Below are 24,385 nucleotides of genomic sequence, written 5' to 3'. Positions count from 1 at the left end.
AGTTAGATGGAATTGGAAAGATATATAAAGGAAATGGCAGCTGTTATCAGAAAAGAAAAAAGAATTGCCAGCAAAGATCACACTCTTTTTCAGCATCAGCACACACGTCCAAACCATATGAAGTGAAAAATAAGACAAGTCTAGATTTTTTGGAGGTATTTTTGCATGTGTGTGTGTGTGTGTGCGCGTGCGCACACGTGTGCCCCTGCCTGGAAGTCATGGCGACCTCTGGTGACTCCTACTGGGGCATGGAGGATGTTCAGAGAAGTGGTTTGATAGCCTGCCTCTGGCCTCCCAGCCCTGGTATTCTCTGAAGGTCTCCCATCCAAATAGTTGTCAGGGTCAGCCCTGCTTAACTTCCAAGATCTGATGGGATCAGGCTTGCCTGAGCTATCCAGGTCGGGGCTCAAGACAAGTCTAGATTTGAATACTTTGAAGAAGAATGGTAAATTGATAGAAATAGGTTTTGAGGATAGTGTATTAGAATTTGCCTGTATCTTCAATGCATTGTTATCCTACAACTGATGTTGCCAAAAAGGGAAAGTGTCATTTTGAAGAAAACTGTATCTTTAAAGCTATGGCAGGATCAGACTGAAGAGAGAGGTGACCAGTTATCACCCTTTCTCTTAAATTAACTGACAAGAACGCCACATTCAAAAAGAGGGTTCTGTGTCCCAAGTCTAACATGGGGGAAACAAGTGTCAGGTTCACACAGAAAAGATCCTTTCAGGTAAACAGGTTTCCTCTAGTGCTTGGCCTTCCCGTGAAATTCTGTTCATCACTAGCAGGTAAGAATTAATCACAATTCTTAGCTATCATATGCCAAGTGTAATTATTTAAACATTTAGACATTCTGCTTCAAACCACAATTATGAAATCATGCAGCCACGCATAACCGTTTTATTTGATCATTTATTTGTTCAGGTACTACCTTCTGAAAGTTTTAATACAGTTTATAAGAAAAATCATACTGTATGCTAGAAAAAGTTAGTTAAAATGTATCTGTAAAATAATAAAAAGTCCACATCAATGAATTACCAGAAAACTAGTCAAACACCTTTCAAAAAAGGGGGGGGGGGTTTGTAATCTTTACAAAAGGACATCCAAGAGGGGATTTTATAGATCTTCAGTAGCAAACCATTGTAAAACAAGAGAGACAGTGACTTCTTGTCGTCGTCATATAAACCTGGAGCAATAATGGTACTGCTATTAAGGCCTATTGGGCACACCTTAATCAGTGTTTGAGTTTATTAGGGGAGACAACCCTTCATGTATGTGCATCTGAGACTCAGAAGGACCTTAAAGGGAAGAACCAGCATCTAAACTGAACTTGAAAACAAACTGGCAGCCAGCATAATTGGACGAGGACACAATCCAAGGTTGGCTCAAGCTACAGAGCCACCTCAAGTGTCCTGCAGCCATGTTTCCCCTACACAAAGGATCCAAAGTGGGCTGCAAAGGAAGTGCTTTTCTGTGCAGCCTGCCTTGGATGGATTCAAAGTGGTGTTAGACATAAGAGGAAGCAGATAACTTCCTCCCACACTGCCACACACACACACACACACACACACACACACACACACACACACCCCAACCAGTCTGGCATCTGAAGAGGCCCGTTGAGTGGTGAACGAGTCCTGAGACCATCCTATCCCCCCCCAAAAAAAAGCTGTATGGCGTCCAAGTCATTTTCAGACAGCCCTACACAGCATGTCTTACAGTGGTCAAGGAAGCACTGATTAGCATGAGAAGGTCAGAAGAATATACACTGGAATACAACCTGCACACTAAGTGTAGATGGAACAGGACACTCAATGATAGACACTGAGTCCAGGAGCATCTCCCAGGCTTACTATCTGATCACACTGTACCACTCATCACCCCCATATATCATGGGTAAATCAGTTATTTCTTGGACACTGTTATTCCCCACTACAGTTGCCAGCTCCATGTTAGGGAATACCTGGAGATTTTGGGTTGCAGCCTGAGGGGGGGAGGTTGGGGAGGAGCTTCAATGGGGTATAATGCCATAGAGTCCATCTTCCAAAGCAGCCATTTTCTCTAGGTGAACTGAGCTCTATTACCTGAAGATCAGATATAATCCCAGTAGATCTCCAGCCACCATCTGAAGATGGTGCCAAAAGACAATGGGGAACCCTTAGCGTACGAGTATAGCCACAAATAACACCCACCAGGGGAAGACCATCAACAATTCACAATTGTGTGTGATCCGAACTGTATATTACATTCATTCAGATACAAAGATGGGTTACTGGCAGGGGTCATTTCCTGTGGGAGCACACAGGAGCAGAGCTCCGGCAGTAAGGAGCCCAGGGGGTGGGCACATGCAGCAAGCCCTGCTCCCAGCAGCCTTCAGTTGGGCCACAAGGAGCAAGAAGCAACCAGGTAAGTTGCAGAGCCCCCCCTTTCAGGTATAAGCTCTCTCTCCTCTGTGAGGGCAGATCTGCGTGTCTCCCCCCGGCCCATAGCTAGCAATCCAAAACAGTCCAGTGGCACCTTTAAGACCAAGTTTTATTCAGGTACAAGCTCTCCCTCCTCTGTGAGGGCAGATCTGCACGTCGTCCCCCCCCCCAAATACCTAGCAATCCAAAACATTCCAGTGGAGCCTGAGCGATGGGTGTTGCCTTCTGACACACTTCCAATGATGTCAGGGTGTGTGACATATGCAAACAAGCTATGCTAATAAGTTATGCTAATAAGCTCCTGCACCTCTTTTTCTACGAAATGACCCCTGGTTACTGGTCATAACCCAATGCAATGTATAAACATATTTCCAACAGATTGCTCATCTCAATTATACATTCTTGGCAAAAAAAACCATGTTCAAATTCAACAGTAGGGTCCTCTGTAGTCCCTTGTATAAACAGTGTCCACAGACCTCTGAACAGAAAATGATTAAAGCAGAGGATGCCCACCATGGAAAGAATAACAGCCATACGTCTCTTCAGGATATAAATCAAGATGTTTCAATTCTCTTCAACAGCAGCTGGTTATACGGAACCTGATTTCCAAAATAACATAGGCACAGCTCAATGATTTCAATGGAGGACTACACAGGAGCGTACTGTTGGATTTGAACATATTTTTGCCAAGAATGTATAACTGATATGAGCAATCTGTCGGATATGTTTATACATTTCATTGGGTTATGACCACTAACCCATCTTTGTACCTTAATGAATGTACTATACAGTTTGGATCATATACAGTTGTGAATTGTTGACGGTCTTCCCTTGGTGGGTGTTATTTGTGACCATCTGAAGACTGGCAGCCCAATTTCCCACCTAAATAATCTTCATCTTGTCTTTATTCATTATTAGTTTATTCACTCTCATTCACCTGACCACAACATCTGGGCACTGATTCAGAACAGAAGGTTGCTGCTGGCTGAAGAATTAATAAAACATAGGACTTGGTTTCATCAACATATTGGGTTTCATTAAATTTCAGAGCTGATTATCTTATTTAATGGTTCATACAGATATTAATTAGTTTCGGTGAAAGCACCAAACCAGTGGCACTCCCTATAAAAAGATCCTAGAGCAATTACTCAGCATTTCTAGTAATAACTGTTTATGTCCTAACAGACGAGAATTATAAAGCCATATTTGGAGTAAAACATGACTAGGTGAGGTTCTAGATGGGTAGCCGTGTCAGTCTGTTTGTAGCTGTAGGAAAGAGCAAGAGACCAGTAGCACCTTGAAATCTAACAAAATATGTCGCAGGGCATGAGAGCTTTTGTGAGTCACAGGCCTTTTTGATAGCAGCTTTGAAAGTTGAGGATGTTTTGCCTGGTTCCCTTGTTAATATTTCAATACCTGTCAAAATGGTCCTTATAAATACTGTAGTAGAGTCGTTCAGGCCGCTGATTGATTTATGATTATTTCTCAACTGATGACTAATTTTGTTTCTGCTGACTTCAACATGTTTCCTGCTAGTTTCATTGTATGGGGTGATGAAGGAGAAATGTTTTTTTTAAAAAAAACTAATATAGTGATAGAACAAAGTTTGCATCCAGTGGCACCTTTAAGACCAACAAAGTTTTATTCTGGGCATAAGCTTGCGTGTGCACGCACACTTCTTCAGATACACTGAAACACAAGTCACCAACCATTACATGTAAGAAGCATCTGAAGTTCAGTGCACCTAAAGAAGTGTGCGTGCACACGGAAGCTCACACCCAGAATAAAACTTTGTTGGTTTTAAAGGTGCCACTGGACACAAACTTTGTTCTGCTGATTGAGACCAACATGGCTAATCTAATATAATGATATTGATTGATGCAGTTCTACTGCATTTGGCTGAATTAATAACCAAGCAACATTCCAAGGTGTTCTGAGACCAACAAGACTTTTAGGTAAGGCTCTGATCTGGCTAGCCCAATCTCATCAGTTCTCAGAAGCGGAGCAGGGTCAGCCCTGGCTAGCATTTCAATAGGAGACCTACAAGGAATACCAAAGTCGTGACGTGGAGGCAGGCAAACCACCTCTGAATGTCTTTTGTCCTGAAAACCCCCCAGGGCTGCCATAGGTCAGCTGTGACTTGGTGGCGAAGAAGTGACCTCTATAAATATACTTTTTGATTATTAAAGCTGGGAACCACATTTCTTCCGTATCAACCTGTTTGCCACCTCACATTATCTTCTTAAGGTGCCTTCCCTTAAATCTCTTAGATCTGCCTATGGCTCAAAGTAGGTTTTTTAAAATTATTATTATTGTAGCACCAGTCCTTTGGGACAGCCTCCCGGAAGAGGTTCAGAGGCATGGTAATCCCTTTCTGTTTAAGTGGGTATTTGAGGGAGGTTAATCTTTTTTCTGCTCCTGGCAGTGTTTGGGGGAATTGTATATTGGGTGGGTTACTAGTGTTTTAAAGCTTTGTACAGGGCTTGGTTTTGTAAGCCTCCTTGTGTTACATGGATGGTGGGAATGGCCTATCTTTTCTACCATCCATCGTAGCTCAAAATGGCTTACAACACATTCACGATTGTATGGCCTTCACCAACATATAGGGTTTCTTTAAGAAAATAAATAGTATATAAGGAGTTATCCAACTTTATCCTCACCAAAACCCTGAAAGTTAGTTTAGGCCACGCAATTATGACTTGCCCAAAGTCACACAGTGGCTCCAGATCTGGCTGACAGGGGAATTTTCACACCAGTCTCCCAAAATTCACTCTGTTTCCTATACCCACTGACTGGTTCTCCCGTTAGGGTTGCCAAGTCGAAAAATCTCCTTACCGGGAGGACTCCTGGACCGCGGCTGGAACGCAAGCGCGCGCCGCACGCACATCACCAAGAAGTGACGTTATTACGCCGGGCACACTGGGGGCGGGGCCACGACCATCCAAGGGAAACCATAGAGTTTTTCCTCGGATGACCGTGGCCCCGCCCCCAGCGTGCCCAGCGTCATGACATCACTTCCTGGTGACGCGCACGCCGGGGTGCGGTTCCCCCCAGGGCCCGATCCGCTGGTGGCGGGAAACGGGCCTCTGGGGCGGGGTTTTCCCCGCCCCCGGGGGGACTTGGCAAGCCTATCTCCCATTACTCGGTTTTATATCACAGTCTTATATAAAATGTACACAGAGAGTGAACTGGCCAGCCTTGAGTGAAATATAAAATCCCATCAATTTGTTGTCAATGAAGAATCAACAAAATATCTCATTAATTTGGTACTGAGATGGGGGGAAACCCCCAAACAACAGCCAGACTTCACAAAGACGTTTATGGAGGAATCAGCACAACGGGGTAAGGCTCATGACTGTTCAAGGGGCAATTATAGGTTTATAATATTTGAAAAGACAGATGGTTATTGCACCACCTTTACTAGAGTTGGCCTAATGGTTACTGGTACAATACAGCAACACTAGATGTTTACAGTCCCATAGGTCTGAGCTCCAGACATGCACCTAGGTCTAACAAAGGTAATGGTGCTCAGCGTTTGCGGTGACTGTGGGTCCTGTAGCCAATCCTGATAAGAGCTAACTGCTGATATTACCACATCCACCAGATTTAGAGCTGTTTTTTGAATATCCAGATGGATTTTTAAAATTTGCAGTTAGTACTCTCCAAATCACACACACACAAAAAAATGAAGTGGAAGTACACTTAATCACACACTGGACAAAAAAGCTCCAGGTGAGTTATGGTCTTCTTTGCCTGTATTTATTTACTAATATTCATTTACTGATGCACTAACTTTATGAACAGAAAAACCTTTAATGCAGTTGTAATCAGGCTTATCTATATATCTAATTCCGAAGTTGCCCCCTGTGTGCGGATACCTAAATCCGCGCATCACGGGCACCTGGGGGGGAGGGAGATTTTTGTGCACACTTGGTACAGTCCCCAGGTGTGCACAAAAATCTTAAAACCTGAAAAAAATATCGGGGGGAAACTTAAATCCCCCCAAAAGTAACAGAGCATCCCCTGCACCTGCGCAGGGAACGCTCTGCGAACTCCCTCGCCGCCGCCGCCACCACCGCTTGGGGGGGAAGAGAGCAGCGAGGGGGGGCGGAGGCAGCCGGGGGTGGGAAGGGCAACCGCTCAGGCCTCGCTTCGAAGCGGGGGGGCAGGGAAGGGGGGGAGATCGAGCGGGGGGGTGGAGGCGACGGGGGAGGAACCGCGCGGGATGGGGGGTAACTTACCTCCTCCTCCTGCTTCCTCCTCTGCCTCCTGTGTGGAGGTCCCTCCCCCCCGCGAGTATTGCGGGTCCCGCCCCCTTGTAACTGTATAATTCCATATCTAAAACAACAAATAAATAGTTCAGGTGCACTCACACTGGATATGAGGAATGTGTCTTCTAGGGTTGCCAGGTCCGATGATCGTGCCAGCAGGGGAGGGAGAGGGACTCTCCGGGGGGGGGGGGGGGCCCGCAACGCACTGACATCACATGTAAGTGATGTCACCACATCGGCGATGTTATTATGATTAGTATTATTTATTATATTTATGAATCGCCCCATCCCTGCTACTGCAGGGCTCTGGGCGATGTACAACCCAAAATAAAACAAGATAAAATTAATTAAAACCTTAATACAATATTAAAAACAAACAGATGGCGCATAACAATCCTCCTTCCAACTCCCAGTGTTGTATGGTGACGCTATGGTTTTTGGGGGAAACTCTATAGTAAAATCGCCCTCAAACCATAGAGTTTTGCCTTAAAACCAGAGCATTGCTGTGTGACATCACCAACATGATGTCACTTCCATGTGACATTAGCATGTCACATTTGGGGACAGGATTCCCACCGCCAGGCAGCTGGCTGGCAGTGGGCAGGAGCCCAAAAAAACTGGAGGATCCCCTGCTCCCAACTGGGGAATGGCATCCCTAGTGTCTTCCCATATACTATAACCTTCATGGCGCCACCAATGGTAGAAAATTATTACTTTTGAGCTATACATTTACTGCTCAGATCAGTGCCAATCTATTATAAGCATCATCTGAACTTTGAAATCTGTTTGCTATCATAGTAAAATTGCTACATTCCAGACCAGTAGTACCTTAGACACCAACAAGATTTTTGGGATATAAGCTTCCAGGAGTCAAAGCTCTCTTCATCACAGCTTTAACTCTCAATAGCTTATCCCACCCCCACCCCCAAACCTTACTGGTCTCTAAAGTGATACTGGGCTGGAATCTAGCTGTTCTACTGCAGACCAACACAGCTACCCTCTGAAACTACTAAAATTGAACAGCTTGATCTGACAGCACAAAAACTGCTGCTAATTTTATTCTGCAACATCCTTCCAAGCTGAGTTTCCAGACCTGGCACTTTCTAGGGATGTGCAATCAGAACTCTGCTAATCAAAGTCTGATGTGTAGAACACCCACTTATGTCTGAAATCAAAACAAGATTATTTTTTGACACTTGTAAATGTTTGAAAAACTTCCAGTCTGGCAGTTATTCTGATACCTCTCTGTTTAGTTTCGTTTCTCCAGGTTATAGGAACCAGTGCTTACAACAAGGGGGAGAGAATGACTTTGCAGATATCCTATAAAAGCAATCCCTCTTCTCACCAAAACGGGTATTCATTTCCGATAGTGTTTTAATGCACACAATTTTCATCTTTCTACTAATAAATCCACCATCTCAGTGGCTTTAGGAGTGTTTTGTATTTGTGTGTGCTGGTTCTTCCTCTGTGGCTATGCCTGCTGGAGAGGGGGCAAAGATTTTGCTTGTACCCAAAGCAAGCATGCAGGGCTCATGAGTGGGCGGAAGGTATAGCTTCCCTGCCCCCATGAAAGGCAGCTACCTCACAGACTGGAGATGCAGAGGTGGAGGCCAAGGCTCCTTGCACTGAAACAGCCAGACAGCCAAGTTGCTCTGTAAGGGACAGGCTTTGCTTGTACATGCTGGCAGGAAGGTAGGAGATGGGGGAATAGAGATTTAGGCCCATTCTGCATCTAGCATTCACTCCATTGTTTTACCAAACCCAGGTTGTGTTCAGACTCGCAGTTTGGCCCGATTTAGGCACATTTTACAAATGGATTAAACGGGCACGATCACAAAGCCACATCTGTCAGGCGTTCCCCGGGCATACTCACCCCGTCAGAGGACGACTTGGAGCCGGGTTAAAAAGCTACCATCTCCGAAGTGGTGTTTTTGTTTTCCCGCACATTCATTGCGCATGGCCGGATGTCTGAACACCAGGGAGCACGCACAGAACGGATTTGGCAGTCTGACCCTGCAGATCCGTTCTGCCGCTACAGAGGCAGTTTTTTAAAAAAGAATTGCCTATGTGCACATGTGTGCACATGCGCACTACACATACACACATGCTTTTTGGATTGTTTTGTGCAGTTCGCTCCATGGCTGAGGCACCACAATAATGTGGATGCTTTACCACGGGATGTCTCCGTGGGTAACCCACAGCAGGGTGTTGTTGTGTGGCTGATATATCCCACTACACTTTAATCCGGTTCAATTAGAGGCGGCACCATATCGCGCCAAGCCGCCAGTGTGATCACAGCCCCAGAGTGGAACAGAAAAAGATGCGGCTCAAAACCACAAATACCCCAGGCCAATGCCTACTGACTACAGAGTCACCCCTGAATAGCCATAAAATGGCCATAAATCTATGCAGACAGTACCATAACAAAATCAAGAGATAAAAGAAAGTGAAACCGGCATGCAGTGTGGAAGCTACCATAAAATCTGACAATCATAGAATCACAGAATGTAGAGTTGGAAGGGACCTTGCAGGTCATCTAGTCCAACCTCTTGCACTCTGCAGGAGTGAAAATGGCATGCAATGTAGAGGGGAATTTCTGTTTTAGCGTGGGTTTGGTAATACAGCGGAGTGAATGCTTGATGCAGAATTGGCCTTAGACACTGGCTGATTTCACACTAGAGCTGCCTCGCTGTTGCGCCGCCGTTTGCCCTGGTCCTATTGTTCAATTTCACACCCGAAGCCGTGCGGCTGATTTTGACCTGCGGCTTCGCCCAATTTCCCCCGCAGTTTCGTGATCCTGTTTTTTGAGGATCAACGAAACTGTGGAGGAAATCGGGCAAAGCCGCGGGTCAAAGTCAGCCGCGTGGCTTCGGGTGTGAAATTGAACAACAGAACCGGGGCAAACTGCAGCGCAACAGTGAGGCAGCTCTAGTGTGAAATCAGCCCTCAGGCTTTGCACCATCAGGCCATAGGCAGCTCACCCACCCTACTGATTTGGGAGGGACAGAAGCAGAGGCTCCCTCTCTGTGATGATACAGAACACATATACACAGTTAGAAGGTATTAGAGAGAGATCATCACTGTGTGTGAAAGAGAATGGCTGATTCACAACTCTTTAGAATGTCTTTATTGTATTTCAAAGAAGCTGCAAGAGTAGCTAATATTCACTAATCCATGAATTCAAATTAAGGCAAGCAGAGGTAAGCAAAACCAGACTGCACAGGCAAGGGGAGCTATCCCCCCCAACTTATCTCACTGGACTTGGCTGTTTGAAACATATCTCCTGGCTGCAGGGGTCATTTTGTAGAAAAAGAGGAGCAGGAACTCATTAGCATAACTTATTTGCATATGCCACACCCCCTGACATCACTGGAAGTGTGTCAGAAGGCAACACCCACCATTCAGGGTCCACTCCACTGTTTTGGATTGCTAGCTATTGGGTGGGGGCATGCAGATCTGTCCTCGCAGAGGAGGGAGAGCTTGTACCTGAATAAAACTTGCTCTTAAAGGTGCCACTGGACTGTTTTGGACCGGGGGGCTGGGGGGAGCTCTGCAACTTACCTGGCTGCTTCTTGCTCTGACTGAGAGCTGCTGGGAGCAGGGGGTGGGGCTTGTTGCATGTGCCCACCCCTTGGGCTCTTTACTGCCAGAGCTCCGCTCCTGTGCGCTCCTGCAGAAAACGACCCCTGCCTGGCTGTACTCCAAAACAACTAGATGACTGACAGACAAGCTGTAATATATCCAGTCAGACCGCGTGGCCGGCTAGGGCCCCACGCGGTCAAGCACAAACGTCGAGCTTCGCTCTTAGAGACAATAGACAATGAGGATCCTAGCCCGCACCAATCAGGGGGCTAGGTCCCGGCCGTGAGCCTATGGAACTCTCGGCCCCTGTAAATAACCTATTGGGAAGTGGTGGGGGTGTTATGGGTGGCGGTTTCACGGGGAATATAAGCCGGCCTGCGAGCCGGCAAAAGCTGTCTTGTTCCTGATCGAATAAAGTACGCTTTGCTGAAATCACTCTCTGTCTGCGTACTTTTCACAAGCCTTTATTGTAGATACAATAATCTAAATACAAAATCCGTGCAGAGTAAAATTAGAGTTGCAGAATAAATAAACAGAGTAACAGCATAATAAAATCGAATTCATAGTATCACTTATCAGGACGTGTGACCATAGCACTGCAAAGAAACTTTGCTACTATTTCAGTTATTTCTGTATCTGGGTTATCAAGCAAAAAAAGGACCTTAAAATTATCAGAGGCCTCTAAAAGTTGAGCTAATATGGGATGACTGAGCTTGGTGAAAAATAATGAAAGTATGGAAATGCAAGGAGGTAAACTGTGTGCGGGGGGGCAGGGTTGAGTTCCCTTCTCCAATAAGCTGTTAGGGTGGATTGTTGTTTGTTTGTTTTAAAAAAGACTTTCCACCCACTGGTTGAGCATCCCAGGAAAGGAGGAAAAAATATTTCATTCACAGGCAATGTTGTCACACCTACCTGTGTTCATGCTGCATGGGAGATTTTTTTTACTGACAGAAATTTTGCAACAAAGTTCCCTTGGAAGAGAAGAATACCTTCAGACAATTTCATCCCAGTTGGAGAGGGAATTTGCCATTAAGACCAATGGAAACAACTATCAGATTAATTTCCAAGTACAACTAGCTTTAATCCCAATATTAATGAATCTTATTCAACTTGTTTAAATGAGAAGACCAAATGTAATTATTATTTTTAAATCTGCACTATTCTCGTGATGCTTTTTTTTAACTTTGATTGCTTTCTCCTGTAGATTGTATTGTTCTGGTATCAAGAGAGTATGCAACACAGCAACCTATATAAGATATTTTAAAAATATTAGGTAGATGGCAATTAAAGCCCAGAAGAATATTGCTTCAGCACTCATAATGTTTTATGATGTTGACTGGCATACAGCTATTGGTACATATCACCCTAAGTTCTTAAAATTGGAGCGGAAGCAATTTTTTAAAAAATAGGATTTAAATTTCTAATGTCTTAGATTCTTAATTTTTTTTTTAAATCAGACTTCGTCAATTTCCTGTGATAAAAGCATGTGTCATTGTACAACTACTTCTAATTAGGTCAGAATATTTTGTCTAACTGGTATAACCCAGCCAATGCCTCTGCAATTTTTTAAAAAAATTATGAATTATTTTTCCACATTTTCCAATCACCTATAGTGACATCCCTGGGCATAAAATATACAAGACACCCAACTAAAAACAATCACAATCTTACCAGATGTCATCCTCCTAGCTAATTTTGTACATTTATTCACGTTGCTGGTGCTATTCTTGTGTTTTTGGCACCTTTTTCCTGCTGAGGCACTATGGGATATTTATCTCAGTTCGTAGAAAATTGCTTTCCAATATGTTGTATCTACATCTACAATTACTTTTCCATTCCCCTCTATAAAGATTTATGCTACTAAAGAAACCCGGATTTCTACCTTGAATTAATAATTGCTTTCAGATGTTAGAGAAATATTGTGCATGTGCAGAACAGCTGTTCAGCATATGCATCTAATATAACCTACATTCAGAAAACAAGAATTAATCTGCCTTCCATGTATCTCATGTGGACTGTATCCCAAAGTAGTCCAGGTACTGGTAGACTGGTAGTCCGGACCACTATTGTGTGTGTGTGAATAAAGGAACAGTGCTGATGTTGTTTTCCCAGGGGAGGACTGTATTTAAAAACCCTCAGTGCAACTTCTAAAAATCGTCTTCTAATGGTCTAATTATTACGCTATAGTAACATGTAATAAATCTTACCCTATGTGCTGACATCATCATGTTGCATCTCTACTCCCACCAGTGACAGGCAACGATATACAGCCAGAGGCCAGAAAACACACAGTGTTTACATTACAAAATAAAGTATCCATGCACAATGCACTGTACATGAAAATAATCTTTAGGGACTTGTCACAACAAAGTAGTACTAGCATGCAAATTATGTGCCTTTTAGTAAAATTATAGTAATGTGGTTGTCGAAAAAATTCCAAAGATCTTTTTTCTAGAATGCAAACTAGCAAACTATAAAACCATTTTATAATTAACAACAATAATAAATAATAACTTTATAATTATCTTTGGATCAACGTTTTATTTCAGTTCCTTGAAGTACCTGATCTGTATTATTCCTTATGTTTAGAATGCCTAAACTAGGTCCTACGATATAAAACACAGACCCTCCCTTCAAGCCTACATTGTAAAAGTTAAGTCACACAAGGGAAGGGAAGTGGTAAGAAAAGACAGAGAGGAAGATTTGTACGCTAATGCAAGAACAACATGTTCCCTCTAAGCTGTGAAGTCTTGAGCAAAAATTCTACTTTGTGAGTTACTGGCATTAAAGTCGTGAGCAAGCAATTTGGCTCCTGCATAAATTAGTTTGCTCTGGAGCCATCCTTCCTGAGCTGAGACAAAAATGTGTGCGTCGAGGCTGAAAAACTGTAAGCTAGCTCACACTAACTCAGGGAACAGGGTGATGTTCCTTTCAGTGCTCTTGTTGGGATGGAGAGAGTGCTTTGGTTAGAATCATAGTGGCCTTCCCGGCAGTTCTATGAACTACATCTTAAGAGAACTCATTTTCTCACAACAGGTTAGATGCCCTAAGCAAAACAACAGTTCTTACAAGAATGGGAAACTATAGCCATTATGGCTTCTGGTGTGCTAAGATGCTAATTTAACACTGAAGTCTTCCATCTCTCTTTCTGCTGAATATTTTCTTCCGTCTATTGGAGGAGACAATGGATAGAATCTACTTTTTCTGTCTTTGTGCCAACTTTCACTATTCCCAAGCAATCTTATGGAAGTCGGTTGCCTGAAACAATCCATCATTCAGTCTAAACAAGCCATCATCAGCCTTGCATGGCTACTATGCTTTCAGCATACCTGAAAATGTATGGTGGAGACTGCGGAGCAGACCAATCATTTTTTAAGCACATCACTTTGAAAACCTTTTTGGCTTAACAGTAGAAATACTGAAAATGGATAAATATTAAATTTACTGTGTTCGGACTTTTCAGACAACAGAATTTTCCCTATCAAATCTGGGAGTTCCTGGATTTTGTGATTCCCATATTAAAGGATTTCCCCCCCTAATGCAGCACTGATATTATTGAAATCTTTTTTTTATTTCTAGAAATTCTACTTTCAGAAAGGCCACATTAAAAAAAGAAACAAGACAAAGTAATATACTTCTCCCCCCCCCCCAACAGAAACATGTGGGGGAGGTAGTTTGCTTGTTTTTGTTTCACATATATGCTGAATCCATTATCAATGTTCCACACTCCTTTTCTCTTTCCAGAAGACAAGTGAACATACAACCATAGAATAACAGGAGAGCAGAACTAGGGGAAAGTGCTCATTCCTAGTTCCAAGTAAACTGAAAATTGCATACCATGTGGCATAGTAAGGAAAAAAATCCAACACTGTAGCTGTCTCTCGTCAATTGCCATGTAATAAGTAGAAGACTACAGGGAGCAGACCAGAGGCAACCACAGCACTGTATAGAGACACAGATTCAATTGTTTCCATGTAATCTTCTCAGCACAGTAACCCATCAGCTGGAAAAAAGATGGAATATTGTGGCTAGAAAATCAACCTAATGAAATCTTTGAACAAGATGTTCTTTGAAGCAGATTTTTTACCCATTGCCCATTATTAGTGTTGAATACCAGGATAGCGCTGCTGAGAAAAGAGCAACTTTACGGCAAGAACAAATAAACACAGAGATCAGATCCAAATAAACACAGAGATCAGATCGATATTATCATAAACAGAGATAAAGCTTTATTCTGATGAAGTTGCCATTTGCAACTGAGAGAATTTCACTAACACATTCTAAATGGGTCTGCCTTTGAAGTTAACTCGGAGGCCATGCCTGGCAACCCTAACTTCAATTGGTACAGAATGTCACATCTTGTTTATTATCAGGAGCGAGATGGACATGCCCATTACACCCATTCTGCAGCCATTCCACTGGCTGCCCTTCAGCTACAAGATTCCATTCAAGGTACTGACTATTAAACACAAAGCCCTTAATAGCCTTAGCCCCTCATATCTGCAGGACTGCCTCTTCACTCATCCAAGCAGGAACATCTGAGGCTGCCAGTCTACAAACAGGCAAAATCAACAACTGCCCATACACACTTTCTCTGATGTTGCCCCCAACTTGTGCAATGGCCTGCCTGCGGTGGTCAGGAGGGCTCCCACGCTTCTGTCATTTCAGACTTCATAAGACAGAATTGTTCAGGAGGACTGGTCTATAAAGGTAATAGGACAATACTACAACAGAATGGTTTGGGAGTACGCTCTATGGGAGGAAAGGGACTGTGGACTATACCACTGTGTATAGGTCATATTATCTGTTTGCCGCACAGACTGCATTGTGTTGCTGCATTGTTTTCTACTGATACTTGCACTCTATATCATGCCTAATATACTATGCTTATTCAAATGTCTGTGGTCCTCTTCCTAGTACACTGCTTATTGGCTGCCTCCTCATATGGACTGTATCAATTTGTTCGGTGTAATCCACTCCGAGTCTCCATGAGAAATGCAAACTATAAATATAGTAACTAAATAAATAACACAAACCTTTAAGTATGTTAAATACTGCATACACTGTTGCAACTGCATTTTATTGGTATGTGTAATCACTACTGAGTTTTTATATGCAAGGGGAAAAAGAGAAAAATAATATGACATTCTGAATTAATTCATGAACCACTGGCTCACAATATGATCGTAGGCTTGCCAAGTCCCCCCGGGGGGCGGGGAAACCCCCACCCCAGAGGCCCGTTCCCCGCTGGCGGCGGATCGGGCCCCAGGGGAACCCCACCCCGACGTGCGCATCACCTGGAAATGACGCGACCACGCCGGGCACGCTGGGGGTGGGGCCACGGTCATCCGAGGGAAAACTCGTGCTTTAGACGCCGGACGGGAGTCCCCCGCTCCGGAGGAATTTACACTTGGCAACCCTATATGATCCCCTTACCCAGAAATAAAGTGAGAAAACAAAATGGAGATATCTAGAACTAATTAGAGTTTACTGTCCCCATAGATCAAAGACACCCAGGGACAACTATATGAGACACTGGGGATTCATGATGGCTCTCCTGAGCATTTTTACTGATAGGTCCTGTAGCTGCTACAAGGAACCCAGATTCAAACTGGGGTTATAGAAAAGGTATTTACTTAGAGCTGGTATTTGCCCCAATGGGGAAACATGTAATCTGTAAGTTTCCTCCACTGAGGGTACATTTTATATAGGAAAATGGCTCCAGGAAGAAATATAACCCCACTCGTCCCACTTTCAAATTCCGTCTAAAAGAGGTTCATCAATCCTCATGGCTACCTTTGTCAATAAAAACCATGCAGGAATCCATTCATGAATCCCTCCCCCCCCCCCAAGCATCTTGTCCAATCTGGCTCCTTGGTTGCTATTACTATAGCATGCAATTCAATCTGATTCTGCCCTCATGGCCAAGGAACACGAAAATTAAACAGAACTTAAGTGAACTATCTTAACCACTTTCAAGGTTCTTATTAAATTTATGTTCCTAACCTCTACTAAAGATCTAGGCAGCTACATGTACCTGCCATGTGACCCTGCACAAACTTTTCTAACAAATTAAAGCAGCATCTTTTCCCATATTTCTTTGAGGCAGAGTTCTAATAACCTGCTATCAGGTTATGAGAGTATTTGAGATTTCGGGGGGGGGGGGACAGGGAGGCATTTTGCACTTCCTCTTAGTGGTTTGGTGCACAATGTATGAGGTTAGCAACAGTGTCACTGAAATGGTATTTGAAACATTTCTGAAAAAGATGAAATTCCAGGGAACCAATAGGATATGAGGAAGAATTTTTCTAATCATGATGCTCTGTTAAATATCGGGGCATAAATGTGCTATGGGTCGAAACATGAATATAAGAATTCCTGACCTTGGTTGAGTAGCTTCTAATATTAGATCGCCTCAGCTTGAAGCAATTTAATTTTCTTTGCTAAGGAAATGAATAGAGAACATATTGGTGGGTAATTAAAAAATGGTGCCTGTATGCAGGGTTTCCTGCTCTTGACAATACGAAAAAAAAATTCTCCATGTTCATGAAGGGTAATAGCCTTGTGGCGTATAGAGCCCTTCCTCTAGAACAGGAAATTTTATGGAGGGGATGCATTTGTAGGCTGAGGGTGGTTGCCAAGTCCCTGTCATCCTAAACCATGGAACTCATTAGCAGGGCCTGGTGTTGTCATCAGTGGTGCTTCAACGATATCATGGGATGGGGCCTGGTGATGTCACACTGAATAGTAAAATTAATTGCAGTACCATCACATAACACTAGGTATGTACTGCATCATACCTCTGTATAGTCAGAACCAGGGTTATTTGGGGGCAGGAACGCACAGGAATGGAGTTCCAGCTGGCTCCCGAGTTGGCCATGCCCAGCAGGAACTCATTAGCATAACAGGCCACACCTAACAGCAGAAATCCATTAGGATTGGCTTCATTAGGGGTGTGTGGCCTAACATGCAAAGGAGTTCCTGCTACAAAAAAAGCCCTGGGTTTTGACAACAAACAAGGTAAACAGAATAACAAGCAAAAGGTGGGTGTGGCTGGATAACCACACTTCTGGTAACATGGGGGTGCATCCTAATGTGCTAATGAGCTGTGCTGGCAGGGGTGTGGCCTAATATGCTAATGAGTTTCTGGTGTTGGGTGTGGCCTATTATGCTAATGAGTTCCTGCTGGGCTTTTTCTACAAAAAGAACCCTGGTCAGAACTCTGGGGTACACAATGAAATTGATGTCCAAAAGATTCAGGACGGACAGAAGGAAATACATCTTTACTCAAAGAGTAATTAAATTGTGGGATTCACAGCCTGTGGATGTTCTTAGGTCCACAAGTATGGATGGCTTTAAAAGGGGGTTAGACCGATCCATGGTCTATCAGCAGCTACCAGCCATGGAGACTAAAAGGAACTTACATATTCAGAGGCAGGCAGCCTCTTAATACTAGCACTAGGAGGCAACAAAAGCCTTGGCCTCTATGGCCTGTTTAATGGACCTCCAGGGTAAGTGGTTGGCTGATGTGTGAAACAGGCTGCTGGACAAGATGGAACACTGATCTGATCTAACAGACTCTTTTTATGTTTTTATACCTGTATGCAATTCATTTTCTCCAACCTAGAAATACATCCCCTAATACTAGGTATATAGATATGTATGATTACTGTACAAGTAAGGAAAAAGTACTCTGCACATATGCAGAATGTGTGAATTCTCAGCTTTCAGGAAACTGATTGTTGGCACAGATTTATTAAGAGCCCGCTAAAGGATAGATTTTCCTATAGCAGGAGATTGTCTGAATAATATACCCCCTCGAACCTTTTGTCCTGTTGTAATAAAGTACTTATGTTTCTGTTGTAACAGGTTCTGTAGTTTAAATCTGCCTGAGCATTATGCTTCTTCAGTCCTTTAGCCCTGATCCCAGACTTGGTGGCGGGGGGGGGGGGCAGGATAGGGGTTGAGGATAGGTGTTTGACAGTGGTTATTCACTGGTGAGTAAAAGACTCTCTGCACATGCTCAGATATAGGGAAAGTATAGGAAGATGGTTTGCAATCAATGATTAAATCCAGATTCCAGGCTACACAAAACTGGGCATTCATTTTTGCTCCTCCCCCACCCATGGCCCTACCTACTCCTAAAGCAAAGTTCCCACTAAAAACAGAGGAGGTAAACCTAACACAGTATAAATCTCAATCTAGTTTTGTGCTCAATGTTGTTTCTTTTTAACAGTGGATATGAAGCGGATAAAAATCAAAAAGAAAGAAGCAAATGATCCTGGGGAGAAAAGTTATGGGACAGAATGGAAGAGAATGAATGTGGCCAGGACCTGTTCAGTTCCAGCCGCCTTGCAAATGTCCCTCTCTATTCCTCCCCAGGCAATTGAGACAGAACAGCTTATAACTCTGCAACAAAAAGGCTAGAGATGTACTTAAAAAAGAAAAGAAAGCCATCCACCCCCATGCCCCACGGCTACAGGACTGATTACATGGTACAGTCAAATATATGGTACTTTAGTTGTTGTAGATTTTCCAGGCTGTATGGCCATGGTCTTGGCATTGTAGGACCTGATGTTTCGCCAGCAGCTGTGACTGGCATCCTCAGAGGTATAACACAGAAAGATGGAGTACTCTCTGTGTCAAGGTCCTTCGACAACATCTATGGTACTTTGCCTGCACAGATCAAAATGCTCTGTAAAGGCTGGGACACATCAGCCCTTTCACTGTTTTTATGCAGTTTTTATAAGTGAAGGAGCAGGAGTACCTCCTCTTTGTTCTCTGGTCTGCCAGAAGGATCTCCAGTTGCTTTCCTAAGGAATTTAATAGGTACAAGTCCTGATGGTCAGTGACGGTGAAGATGTGCTAATTATTTGTCCAAATAATGCACCTGCTTCTTCATGAGCCTCTCTGCATGTTGGAGATTAGTGAACAGTTATCTTAGAAAGGTGTGGTTGAGGCACCTGTCACTGGAAGAATGATTGAAGAATGGCCCATCCCATGGCAGCATCAGCTCTTCTCTTGCTTACCACTGGTTAGCACTGGATGAAAGTGGATGTGCCCAGGTCACTATTTGGTATGTAGAATCATAGAATCATAGAATCATAGATCCTATGTGTCAACAAGTACAGTTGCCTTCACAAACAGCAAGGACCTGGCTTGTTTAAAGTGGGGTTTTCATATTAAATGGTCAAAGTATTAGCACAATTGCAAATTACATTGTCAGGAAGCAGGGACAGAGCTGGGTGGGAGAGCCATTAGAGAGCAAGAACAGACAAAGCTCATTTGGTCGAGGTTTGGGCATGGGGGAAGACACAATTCACTACTTTCCTTTGGCAAACGGCACTTCTCTCACAGTAAAAGGTAACAGGCTGTACTGTGAGGAATAGCTGAGGTGACGGCACATTCTGTTTATATTTGCAGGGGATGAACAAGTTTCTAAGGCAGTACACTTTCAATTAACTGGCTCTTTAAATACACAAGTACTAATAGCTATATCAGTGCCTACCACTTGTACTGTTTTGCATTAGGAAAGAACAGGGTATTTAGCAAATATTATAGAGGTTTACTTCAGAAGGAATACATTTTTCTAAAGCTAGACTATATTTTTCTTCCTCATTCACTATGTACTATTTGTAGTATAAAATAATGTTGCATTACCAGGTAATTGCCGGGCAAATTGGAATTCTTGGAGCAGTTCCAGATGATGCATTAAAACATTAGTTCATCTTTGCTTCAGAGTTTTCCCTCAATAATGCTGTGTTTTCCCTGTCTAATTTGTTCAGCATTTAACAAAATTCTCATCACAACATGGTTCAAAATAAGAGATTAGATGAGTAATTTTTGAATGTTCGAACCCAAAGAAGCAAGCCACAGTTTTAAATATATGCTTTAATGAAGAACAGTAGTAGGACGTAAAATAGTTAGTGTTAATAAAACTTTACAGACTTAAAATCATGAAGCTTCAGCTAGTTAATTTAGACTAGCCAAACTCCCCACCTGGACAAATAAAGAATGAGCTTTGGAAGCTCTTCACAGAGTTGAATGTGGACCCAGAAAATGTCACTATAAAGAACTGTCCAAGATGCTCTTCCAAAGCTGTTTCACAGAAATGTATTTAGAAGACATCAACAATAACTTAAACTATTTTCCTTGAAGCCTGTTTTTTTATGAAGTTACTCAAATTTAGCTCTGGGTACCGCTATCAGGCTTAGGTGGTAAGTAGCAGAATACAAGGAAAGGAGAGACTAATCTAGAGCTGTACTGTGCTTGTCTTCTATCCAAAATCCATTTAGGATGAGTACAATATATATATGTGGAAGCAAGGAATATGCAGTTATGAAACAGTTTCTCTACTCTTACTCAAGAGTGTTTCATGCCTGGCCTGATGATTTGTTTTGAGGACAACCTAATTTTCAAATTCCAGTGTGTGGGCTGAACAGAGACATGTTGCGGCTTCACTATATGACCAAATTTTCACTTGAGACAAGTAACCAACACCAGTATACAGAGAGGATTGTATGAAGATCTCCCACTACTAAGACTGATCTCCAGGTGACAGAGATCAGTTCACCTTGAGAAAATGGCTGCTTTGGAAGGTGGACTCTATGTCCCCTCCCCAAACCCTGCCCTCCTTGGGCTCCACCCCCAAAATCTCCAGGTACTTCCCCACCAGGAACTGGCAACCCTAATTGTATATAATGACCCTAAGGCATCCCCATGTTCACATCATTAGTTACCCCTTCTTTAAAGCTGCCTTTGCCAACTGTAGAAGAAGGGTTGGATTTGTACACCGCCTTTCACTTGGAGTCTCAGAGCGGCTTACGATCTCCTTCCCTTCCTCTCCCCACAACAGACACCCGGTGAGGTAAGTGGGGCTGAGAGAGTTCTGAGAGAACTGTGACTGGCCCAAGGTCACCCAGCTGGCTTCATGCGGAGGAGTGGGAAATCAAACCTGGTTCTCCAGATTAGCGTCTGCTGTTCTTAACCACTACATCAAACTGTACTTGTCTATCTAAAAATAGACTCTGGTGATTAATTCACTGCACCTAAGGGCCTGCCTACAATATTACAGAATGACACAAATCCAGGGTACACATTTTTCCTCCTAATAAACCTTGGACTAGAGTCAACCTAGACATTACATCGAACTTGTGGCTGCTTGCAGTCACACAGCTGATGCAAGTTAACTGTGAGAACTCAATCCCAATATGCTGCGGGGCCCAATTTGAATTGGGACTGTGATGAGGGGGAGAAGAGGCTTCAGCTATCCTGCCCATGCCATTTTCCTCAGCTGAATACTGAATACTTGCATGTGCAAGAGAACCAGTGTAGGAAAAGGATGCCCACAGGGCTGTTTACAGTCAGGAAAACAGCCCTGGGGGGAAGGCTAAAACTCTTCCTTCCCCTATGCCGTAGTCCTGATCCAAATTGGGCTTTTGTGGCACATCAGGACTGAGTTCCCACAAGGAACTTTCAACTGCAAGTCCCCATGGCGGCCATGAGTCACGTGTAACATCTAGTTCAGATGTTATGAGACACCCTTGCTCTATAAATGTAAAGGAATACAAAAGGTTAGCTGCTGCTCCCGCTGCCCACTCCCCACACGCCAATTTCCTTTTAAAATGTAGATCTCATCATATTGCCACTCTCCTTAAAAATTTGGCAGATTATGCAGTGAAGGCCTGAGCCGATGGCTGGGTACCTACCACCTTTCATCATTCCAACTTCATAGCATTTTCGCAGCCTACACGCTTGGCAGCTTTTCCTTCGGTTCTTGTCAATGGTGCACTGGTTGGTAGCAGGACACATGTAGTCATTGTGACCTGTAAAAAAACCAGAAATAATTCAAAAAGCTATTGAAGGACATGCCAGTGTTAGGCATGCATTCTCAAGATCATTTCAGCAGGTTTAGAATATTTTATCTTAATTTATTTTCCCCCTTAGGACTAAGTTCCTAATGTGTTTTGATTACCGCAGCATTAGGCTCCTGCTTACAATCTTTTAGGAAGGGAAATGGCAGAGAGTAGCTGATTTGAGTTCACTTGTGTGGTGTCTCCAGTTGTCAAGGGATTTCATGATATACTGCCAGGGCATAACAAATACCACACATCATACCCAATTGTTCTGTAAACTACTAAATACATACTGAGTCCATACAGGCAACTATTCCCTTCACAGTCTACCACACATCCATCTGTTGCTTATCTCCTGGAATAAACATGACCAAGTTAAATGAGGTGAAGGAGCTCATACTAGACATATGGCTCATAATTAGAAGGTTAAAAAAAAAGAAAATTAAGTAGATAATTGCCTTAACCGATGCAATTTGGTCACAGATGCTTGGTTTTCTTGGAGTGGAAACAAACGAACAAGAAATACATGCTTAAGGAACTTACCCCAAGGAACTGAGGGGGATATACATATAGTAATTTAATAAATGCACTGTCACTACACACCCACTATATCAAGGCACATGAGATCACCCTCACACTATCTCCTTTCTTCTGCCTTTTGCCCGGAGTTTAATAATTTTGTGTGTGTGATAAACCATACTGTCATGCCATCTGAACCATAAACTACAGCTTCTTCTCCTGTCTCCAGAACAGTAAGCAACCCAAGATTAAGCTAGAAAACAAATCTTAATTTGTGATTTGGACATAATACCAAACTCTGGTTGTGGAACTATTATTCAGCATCCTGTGAACTAGGAGAGTGGTGATGAAGCATAAGAGCTCAAGGATGCCCTAGGCTCATTCATGCAATGGCAAACTATGGTTTTGTCCTTATGTCTGAACCATGCTTATGCTTTGCTTACTTCCTGAGATGGTACTTAACAGGGATACTGTTTTCATTGTACGTATCCTCAAGGTTTATATTAGTTTCCCCTTGAGAACTTTATATTTGTTTTTTAAACCCTAGCATTGTGAAGATTTGATTGAGATAGATAATACAACACTGATCCTATCCAGTGCTATTTTGACACACAACTAAATGGGAAATTTCAGCACACAATGGAACAATTTTACTGCAGAACAGTTTGTTCTTTATTCGGGTCAGGGATCAATCCAAGGTAAAGTGCTTTGGAGCTCATCAGAGGCCTTGGTCTCATAAACCTGGTTCACTATCTTCCACTACATATTAGCAAATGTAAAGCAAAGAAAACCACAACAACTATCAGATTGCACCAAGAACATCTGCTGTCTCATACTAAGCACTCTGGGTCCTTTGTAGTAAGCAACAGATCTCTAAACTTCCTAATTCAGAGAGACAGGCCGCATATCACATTAAAAACACACACAGAGAGGAACACTCTTGGAATAATAATTATTATTCATAGACTATCGGAATGGTTACAGAATATAAATACTGAAATATTTAATAAAACATATATATTTTTAAAGGAATGGTTACAGAAGCTTGGAAACCAAGCTTTTATTTGTGTTGTTGAGTAGCATTATTTGCAAAGTCTAAATACATTAAAGAGCCAGAGAGAAAAAGCGCTGTTACAGTTATGTAAAAGAAATAGGTGATGTAATTAATTAAAATTAAAATAACCACTACAGTTTCTGAGGAACCACATTTTTACTGAGTATCCATAAATCACATGCCGTATCAAATGTGAAAAGAAGTATTAAACCCCAGAACTGTCACCTTCGAGAGCATTTAACAGAGTATGATCCTACCAGTTTTAGCAGAACGGTGAATACAGTAAACCATTGAGCCCTCAAAAATGGAACAAACTATTTAGCAGCATGATTGATTTTAGGTGGCAAAGATATCACCGATGGAGGACCTAAATATTGTCCCTTTCTAATATGGTTATAGATGTTGTATCTTCGGATTATAAAAGTTTGCAGTACCAAACTAAAGGGCAAGCTACAGGAAATGCTGGGAATCTGCATACAGATTCCCAGATGCCTAATTCAATGGCAAAAAGCAGCCACAGGGGTGTCCTGATTCATATCAGAGCCATAGCATTAGAGAATGGGAGGGGATAGAACTCTTCTTGACCAGAAATGCCCCCTTGGGCTGCGTCCCATTCTGTGCCTGGCCAGCCAGGGGTGAAGGCACCAGGTCTCCTGCAGGCCTCTAAGATCCATGGCCAGG

The 24,385-nt window shown here is 42.9% G+C and overlaps 1 protein-coding gene across 1 annotated transcript in view; it reads right to left on the bottom strand.

Annotated features, from left to right (window-relative positions):
* ESR1 (estrogen receptor 1) overlaps positions 1-24,385 on the bottom strand; it is a 271,465-nt gene that overhangs the window by 74,525 nt on the left and 172,555 nt on the right. Inside the window, exon 4 of the mRNA XM_015426166.1 lies at positions 21,985-22,101. Within this exon, the coding sequence (XP_015281652.1) occupies positions 21,985-22,101 (117 nt within the window). The remainder of the gene's footprint in view (positions 1-21,984; positions 22,102-24,385) is intronic.

This window comes from Gekko japonicus, unplaced genomic scaffold (genome assembly GCF_001447785.1).
Source record: "Gekko japonicus isolate JY-2015 unplaced genomic scaffold, Gekko_japonicus_V1.1 scaffold223, whole genome shotgun sequence".
NCBI lineage: Eukaryota > Metazoa > Chordata > Lepidosauria > Squamata > Gekkonidae > Gekko > Gekko japonicus.
The sequence above is the reverse complement of the archived record's forward strand: the minus strand, read 5'-3'. Positions and strand labels throughout refer to the sequence as shown.